General features: G+C 34.4%; 1 protein-coding gene across 1 annotated transcript; it reads right to left on the bottom strand.

Moving 5' to 3' along the window:
- Nucleotides 1-6,468: 6,468 nt before the first annotated feature.
- Nucleotides 6,469-8,361, bottom strand: LOC122808398 (chemokine-like receptor 1). Its single transcript, XM_044079362.1, has one exon. It carries the CDS (start codon nt 8,359-8,361, stop codon nt 7,363-7,365), a length of 999 nt encoding a protein of 332 aa, XP_043935297.1. The 3' UTR covers nt 6,469-7,362.
- Nucleotides 8,362-9,067: the final 706 nt, after the last annotated feature.

Genomic DNA, 9,067 nt, shown 5'->3' with positions numbered 1-9,067 from the left:
AGGTCTGCAAAGCTGCATTTGGTAAACATATTGTTCTATCAATTTTCTAAGTTTGTAAGTGCAGTATTTAAAAAGTGCCCCTATTTCTGCCCCACACCTTATTTATGACTTTGTCCAGATGTCTTGCCCTAAGAGGTTGGGAGGTGTGCATGGCTTATGATGTGTACTGTTCATCTGTGGGTGGGGCAGCAAAGATGCATTCTACATTCCTGTTGCTTTATCACTTTTCTAAGTTTGTAAGAGCAATATTTAAAAAAGTGACCCTATTTCTGGCCCTTTGTCCCCACATTATTGATGGCTTTGTCCAGATGTCTTTCCCTAAGAGGTCAAAAGGTATAGTCTGCATTACTTCCGATGAGTACTGTTCATATAGGGGTAGGGCAGCAAAGCTGCATTTTCCAGACATACCTCTCAACTATCCATTGTCAAAGAATGCCCAGATTTTACCTCTTATGTTTGCTCTATTCGTCATAAAATATATGGCTTTCTGGCAAATCACTGGGAGGATCTTAGGATTGGAGTTACTAAATAATGATGTATATTTGAATTTCAGACTTTAAATCCTTCACAAAATGCATGGTAACACAAAACCTATTACGGTAGCAGCTTTTATAAGAGCAATATTTAAAATCTGTCCTTACTTCTATGCCATTGTCCACCCATTATGACAGGCTTTGTCCAGATTTCTTGTACCAAGAGGATGAGAGCTATGATTTGTCTAGGTATGGTGATCATTGGTGGCATTCTATGGAAATCTGTGGACTGAATGTGATCTCCTTTACAAAGACTCAGTATCTGTATTGTTTTACAAGGTTTTGTGGCCAGCAATATTGTTACAAGCCATGAAACTGAACTTAGGCACATGGCATTAATATGCATTGTGTACTACCGCCACATGCTAACATTGGTCTCTCTTGCAGGTATACTCCATGTAGGCTCTACGTGGAGGGTGCATGGAATTTAATGAATCTGGGGGAGAGTTTGCTTAACCAGTGCTAATAATGGCCTGTCTACAAATTTGGATACTGCTTCCAATTTTGATGCAGCTGCAGCAACTATTGGCCAATACGGTGGAAAAACGTCATTCTTATCTATCTTAGGTACCCCAAACAGTTTAGTGATCTTAGGTTTCAGTGTGTAAAAGTATGAATAAATGCTTTTGAAATGACACCCTCCACTAACTTATCATATAACCAAGCATCAATTTTTCTACAAGCTTTATGAATAACATTTTATTCACTTTCATATAAAATTGAGTATTCTCTAATAATTATAATATGTTGGAACTATAATCTTTTTTTTTTGACAATGACCACAACCCCCACCCCCCATGCACTTCCATGATTCTGATTTGTCTATAAGTAGGTAACTTTTTTAAACTAGGTTGTTCAGCATAAGTCAAATTGTACAATTTGTTACATTTACTGTTTAAAATAGATATAATCTCCTTTTAACAACAGACCTCAAATGTTTTAATTGTTGGATATAAAGGAGGGTTGAAAGTGCTTGGTAAAATAAAATTACCATTCTGTTGAAGTACTCTGTCTTTAAAAATAACTTTCAAATTAAGTTTCCTAGTGAAGCTTTTTAAATCAAGAATAGTGTTCAATAAACCTGATCTAGCTGTCAGAATGAAAGAGAAACCTTTTTGCAGAAGAGTGATATTATTATCTTACAAAAGTTTATTTGACAAGTTATAAATTCTGTGATTAAATAGAACTACCTCCTTGGTTGTCATCCCTTCTCCTTTAGGAGTCTCCTGCTGTTTGTGTTTTGCTTTTCCAACAGCATTACCTGCACTACTTGAGCCCATGGGTTTTGAATGTCATGGTACTTTTTGTGGTAAAAGTAATTTTCCTGTCTGCCATGAGGAATTGTGGAAGAAATTCTACTGTTTCTCTTTTTGTTCCAACCCTTCTGTTGCAACCGTTTTGATTTCCATTGTAAAATATATTGTTGTCAAAGATCATTTTGTTAGGTTAAGCTGTTTTACTACAGATTTGGTTCTATTAGATACCTTCTCAGAAGTATTACATAAGATAATTTTATATAGGGGATATCCAGAACATTTAGTTAACATTTTTATATAGATTTTTATACAGGGGATATCAGGAATATTTAGTTACCAATATAAAGGAAGTTGTTGGGAATGAGAAGAAAAACATATTAATAATAAGGATTGGTCAGCATCTATGTCCCTTAGTTTATTCTTTAGAAAGTAAGGCCACTAAATCAGTGATTCAGAATAATTGGAGAATGCTAAGTGTTAGTGAAGAATTGTTAAAGTATTTGGAGATTAGCCTTCATTTATTAATAAAAATGGTAGAAAATGGTAGTAACATCAAGAACGTATTTGAAAGAGAAAATATAGTGACTCCTGGAAATAAAAGGGAGCTTTCAAATGCTACAGTTGCTCTATGTGTAGATATATGTCAGAGAGTCCCTATTTCATTAATAGTAGAACAGACAGGGTACAGAGTGTCTCAGGATTTTTCACCTGTACATCTAAATGTGTGGCAAAGTGCTCCACCTGTGATTCATTTTATATTGATAAACTAATAGACAGTTAAAACATGTGTACAAGCACTATTACATTGTTAAAGCTAAAAATATGGACAATGCCATAGGAAAGGACTCTCTCCATTGTAACAATTTCAAGAGGTTCTTGTTTACAGTTATTCATTTTTTCCAAGTGTTTTTAATGGTGACAATGAAAAGGAGCTAGAATACAAAGAGATGAAGTGGCAAATTATATTTAATGCACACATTTCACCGGGACTGAACAATAATATAAACTATAAAGTGGTGCTTGACAGAAATGTTAGGTTGAATAAATGTATTTAGTTGGTTTACCAGGATAGTCCATTGGGCCAAAGTGAACCCGTTTTCAAAGGAGTCCTGGGGAGAAAAGCTCCATAAGCAATCAAGGTTACAAAATGATGTAGATAATAAGTTTACATGTGTTATAATATAGCGCAGACCAATTAATATAACGATATGACAGATTGAAAATATACAATTATATTAGACAAGAACAAACATTGCAAACAGTATAAGTTTTAGATAAATGAACAGGTAGTGCAGAATTTTAAGGAATGATTACAAGATATATACAGGAACATTAATATATAGAAAGTTTAAGTAAGAGGTGTAGACTAGAATAATATCTAGTTTGCAAGTAAATAACAAACAGTTTATGAGTTTGAGGAGAATTTAGAAGGAACAATGTTAATGAAAAAGTGGAGAAAAAGAAAATTTGCAGTGTGAGTTATGTGGGGTGGCAGCTGGAGCATTCCCACTGGGATACTAGGTATGAATGAAGAGTTTTTTTGAAGATAGAGTAAGTAGGGGTAGCATGAATGTGTGGTGGTAGAGAGTTCCAGAGTCATGCTAGACTAAAGGATAGCAGGTGTTTGCCTGGGGGGCGAGCTGTTTTGTATATTTCTAGAAGATTTTGGTTATTGGATCATAGTACTCTGTCAGGTAGATGCATTTTAAAGGTAGAGGAGAGGGAGGGACAAAGTGAGGGGTTGAGAATGAGCTTGTGTGCTAAAGTGAGTTGGGTATAGATAAGGTGATTAGGTAGTTCTAGCCAGTTTAGTTTATGGAGAGAGGAACAATGGTGAGTGGAGGACTTATGGCTAGTAGCGAACTTGGCAATTTTGTTGTAACATCATGAGAGTTGAGTTTTCAGAGAGGATTGTAGATTAGTTAGGAGTGGAGCTCCATAGAGAAGGGAGGGTATGAGAAAGGATGTAGAGAGGGTGATTTTAGTGGTGGGTGTAAGATAATGGTTTTGTCGATAGAGCATACCTAGTTTTTGATGGGTTCTTTTGATATTTAGTTGTATGTGGGAATTAAATTTGAGCTGATTGTCAATTAGCACGCCAAGTAGCTTTGTCTCTGATACCAGTTCTAGAGTTGTGTTGTTATGACTAGTGATACAAAATGTGTTATTGTTGAAAGGGGTGACTTTAGAGGGAGGAAATACCATTAATTTGGTTTTAGAAGCGTTGAGTGCTAAATGATTATTTTTCATCCATTGTTCAGTGGCTGAAAAAGCATCTTGAGTTAGCTTTAGAAGTAAAGGGACAGAAGTGGCAGAGCAAATAATAGTTGAGTCGTATGCAGATTGGATGATGTTAGAGAATGGGATAGAGTTACGAAAGTCATTAATAAATATGTTAAAGAGGAGGGGACCTAATATGGAACCTTGTGAAACACCAGTTGGTGTATTAAGGAAAGAGGAGGTGGCCTTTTTCCATTTTACTGCTTGATATCTGTTGGATAAGTAGCTGGAGAACCAGTTCAGAGAAGAGAGAGATAGGTTAAGCTTAGAGAGTTTAGCTATAAGAAGACTGTGGGAGATAGTATCAAAGGCCTTAGAGAGATCCAGTAGAAGGGTAGAAACAATATGACCAGAGTCTTCGTCTTTGTTTACAGTTTCCAGGAAGGAGAGGAGGGCTGTCATAGTACTGTGGCCTGGTCTGAAACCATGTTGTGTGGGAGTTAAATGCAAGTAATAAGTTCATCAATTATAATAATGAATTATTTAGTAAGGCTTTACTGATTATTCTTATCAATGTAAATTGTGTTAAAATATTTTAATTGTTTTATTCAATCATGTCACTATGATGATGTCTATAAAAGCCATTTCAAAGTTGCATATCAAACAGTTCAAAAAAAGGCCAGTTTAGGTCAAAAGTGTTTAACTAATAAATAGTTACATAGATATACAAGGTGCTCCTCAAGCTGTTCTCCATTGTTGGTTGTTTTTCATCTTTTAATGGTAAATTGGGCATGGGGGAGTTCCTGATCCTTATCTTGTTGAACCAGCCTGGAGGTGACATTTTGTTTTATGATTATAGAAACACTGCCTCCTATAAAGCCTTCATCTAGTGCAGTGGGACTGAACACATGGAAAGTGTTAAAACCCTTAGTTTGTCTGTGTGTGTGTGTGTGTATGTGTGTGTGTGTGTGTGTGTGTGTGTGTGTGTGTGTGTGTGTGTGTGTGTGTGTGTGTGTGTGTGTGTGTGTGTGTGTGTATATATCTACTTTGAAAGCTCAAACTTTCAAAACTTTGAACATCATGTGGTTGAGACCATAAGATCAAAGATTTGAAAGTTTGAAACTTCAATTAAAAAAAAACAAAAAACGTTTTTATCTACTTGCCCCTCCTGCACCCCGACACCCCCAGCTAATTAAATATACAAACGCTGAGATTGCACTACAGTGAAGAGAATGGTAAATTTCTTGTCCTGCACTATATGGTAATCTCCATTTAAACCATTCGAAGTTTCAAAATTTCAGTCTTATGATCTCGACCATATGAAGTTCAAAGTTTTGAAATTTTGACCTTCCAAAGTAGACCTATCTATCTATATATATATATATATATATATATATATATATATATATATAAATATATATAAATATATATACACTCATCTATATATATATATATATATATATATATATATATATATATATATAGATATATATCAGAATTTGAAAGTAGATCCCTGCCAACGCTGAGGCCACATTAGAGTAGGGAAAGGGCAAATATCCTTATTCACATTGTCTCCCACATGAGCAAAGCTGGCACGCTCAAATCGCTGATTTTCAATCAGATGTGCCAACACCTTTTTGTGTTCACTTAGATGCCATTCAACAACTTTTCTGTCACCCATGTATCTCTTTCTCTATACTATATATATATATATATATATATATATATATATATATATATATATATATATATATATATATATACATATCCAGATCGATACAGATATGCATAAACATATATGCAATGCCTGTACCCTCTTTGCTGCTGTGCCACTGTGGCCAGTGTCATGTCTGAAATGGCTCTAAGAGCAACTGGATTACAGAAATGCAAGTAAGCAAATAAACAAACAAACAAAGACAAAAGATGTGGTTCATTTACATTACATTAGAACTATTAGAACTAACGTTTTGCAGCCTGTTACTATTTCCGGAGTTTAGCCTACATCATTACATTTTTGTATTATTTGCAGTATGTTATAGTACATCTGCTTATCGTTCATTCTTTGATAACTAGGTAAGGTACACAGTGTATTTTGTTCATTAATACATATGTCACCCAACATGGGAATACACAGAAACAATGAAAACAATAGCAGAATGAAGAGGTAAACCATATGCCAATCCTGCAGCACTGGATACAGTGTATAAAGGTACAGTATGTACTCAGCATTTAAGTTCTGGGAATGAATTATGAGTTCAGGCACAACATTTGCACGACAGTCTTTGGTAATGTGTCTGCATTTATTTTACTGCATTAAATACAAAAATATAGACTATATTACTTGCATAGATTATTTTCAAAGGATTTGTAAGCATTAATACCTTTTTTACATTTGAATGGCTATTGTGTATATGAGTATTGTAATAAACTAGATTTTATAGCATTCTGCATGAAAATTATTTTCACTAACGAACTGGCTAGTATGAGAAGTTAAGTTAGATTGCAGACATTACAATTTACCAGAAACAAGGAGCAGTAATTGATTATTACAGTTGTGCTATATGTCTCAAACTTGTCAATACTGTTCATGCAGACCTTTTTATGATATTCACTGTAATTAATGTTTCTGTAAATATTTCATACTGACTTATTTTAGACTGTAATGCAACAGATCTCTGTCTTCCTTTTGAAATGGCCCAAAAATGTATACCGTCACATCACCATAAATGTTGATTTGCCCTGTAAAACTATAGCCTCTAAGAAGCCATTTTAGGATGGGGAGGGCTCAATAAACTCAGGGATTTACCAAAATGGAAATGTACTGCTGTCCAAAATTCAAAATACATAATACAAATAACTTTTAAACAATAATCATACTAAAGCTTTCTTTTTCATTTCCCAAAATTAAGGCTTGTGTCATGCAGTCACGGCTTATTGCAGAACTGTCTGAACATAGAACAGGAAAAAAAAAATCCTAGGCAAACGATAAAGGAGATCAGTAGATGTTTACCCATAAACACATTTAAGTAGACACATTTAAAATATTCAAAACACTCCTTTCAAACAGTGCTGACCTCCCAAATCAAGAAGGAACATGCATAATCGCTCTGGTCTGAAAATGCATGAACTTTGGTGATAACAGCTGGTATTATTTATAGGGTTTAGATGTTTTGTAGAAGAGGTATTAAAGGGAAATGTTTACTTTTATCAAAGTTTATCAAAGTTTTCAAATTATTGCGACTAGATTTTACAGTGCTACAGAATAATTATCCTCTGAGCAGTATTTGCCTAAGTTTGTCATATTATACAGCTTGTGTGTAAATGCATATGATTTGTGAAGAAATAAGCATACATTAATACATTTCTGTTTGTGGTTTGCACTTGTCATCCTCATTATTGATAGATTTCATTGCACTGAAAAATGTTTGGTATGTCACAGAGATGAATCTTTTGAATGTCTCCCTGAAATCTCTGCCTATATAAATATAGAGAAATGGATTAATACAAGTGCTGAGAAATGTAAGGCTTGATTTCAAAGGGTAAACATATGAAATGGGCAACCAACTAAAAACATGGTAAGGGAACCAGAAAAGAAAGAAAGTTAGTATCATAGCTATAATTATCTTCAAATGCTTCTTGGATTTTATAAAGTGTGTCTTCCGTAATTTCAAAGCAGTAATAGTGTAACAGATAACAATGATGGCAAATGAAATGAGAAAGCTACAGATAAATACTGATATATCCACTGCAAGTATCCCTCTTCCATAGTTATATCTGTTTAAGCAGGACATTTTCCTATCTTTATATATTTGATATGTTTCAGCAGTTATACAGTATGGTACACTGAATAAGGCAGCTAAAATCCAGGCAAATAAAGTCACAACCAGGGCAATACCTTTTGTTCTATGGTTTTTGGACCATATCGGCCAGACAGTTAAAAAACATTGATCAAGGCTAATTATAGTAAGGAAAAAGATGCATGCAAACATGCTAAGATATGTGGCTGCTGACCGAGACTTACAGAGAAAAGTCCCAAAAGGCCAATGATAGCTACATGCAAAGTATGCAATATTAAATGGAATAAACATGATATGGATCAAATGAGCTACAGCCAAGTTCAAAAACCAAACTGATGTCATAGTCATTTTCATCTTCAAACCAATGATCCAAACTGCAGCGCTATTTATTAACACTCCAAACAAGAATGCAATGCCATTAAAGATCATGAAGAAAGTTTTCAAGAGCAGTAGCAGGTTGAAGTGGTCATTATAACTCCAGTGATCCATAGGAACTTCTGATGAATAATTATACTGAGTATCTGATACAGAGGGTGTAACAAAGTTAAAGTTCATCTTTGCCTTTCAGCTTCCTGAAAAAGATAAAACATCAGAAAGTATTATTTTATTTTCATTTTTTTAACTACTTTCTGAAATAATGCATTGCAAAATATTCTTCCATACATTACTTTATTATGTATTCCATGAATATTGCCCTGTTCATGACATATACTCATTCAATGTGAATAAGCTGTAAGGTGACAACATTTGCATGCAGTTCATATGTAAAGCTTTATTGCAAAATGGACTTAGAAGTATAAAACTAGATGTATCCAATGGCCATGCCTCATGCTAGTAGTCAAAGATGTCTTAAGGTCATGGATTAGGGTAGCCACCTTTTCAAATGCCCAAAGTGAGACATTTTTTGTAGAAATGTGAGATTTTGCAGGACAAAACATACCCACGGCCAGTGCAAAGGACAGAACTTCACTTTTTTGCAAACTAAAAGCTTATTTATGTAGCATTTGAGCTGCTTATGCTATTTCATATAATATTTATGCATTCCAGATACAAAATAACTGTTTTATGCAACTATTAAAGTAAACTTTAAGAAATATATTGCATCTTAAAAATCTCAGGACATTTGCTATTGTTTAGGTTTTTTCACAGGACATAACTCCCTAAAGTTGGACTGTCCCTTGCAAAGAGGGACAGGTGGTAACCCTATCATGGATTCAAAGATTTGAATCACAAGTTAATGGCGTACTTGTTGTTGTTTGTC

This window comes from Protopterus annectens, chromosome 8.part0, assembly GCF_019279795.1.
Source record: "Protopterus annectens isolate FY-2018-M chromosome 8.part0, PAN1.0, whole genome shotgun sequence".
Classification (NCBI taxonomy): domain Eukaryota; kingdom Metazoa; phylum Chordata; order Ceratodontiformes; family Protopteridae; genus Protopterus; species Protopterus annectens.
This window is presented reverse-complemented; position numbering and strand designations above follow the sequence as displayed.

What these genes read in the sequence shown, in the direction of transcription:
- LOC122808398 (XM_044079362.1), bottom strand. Translation starts at nt 8,361, where the DNA reads ATGAACTTTAACTTTGTTACACCCTCTGTATCAGATACTCAGTATAAT.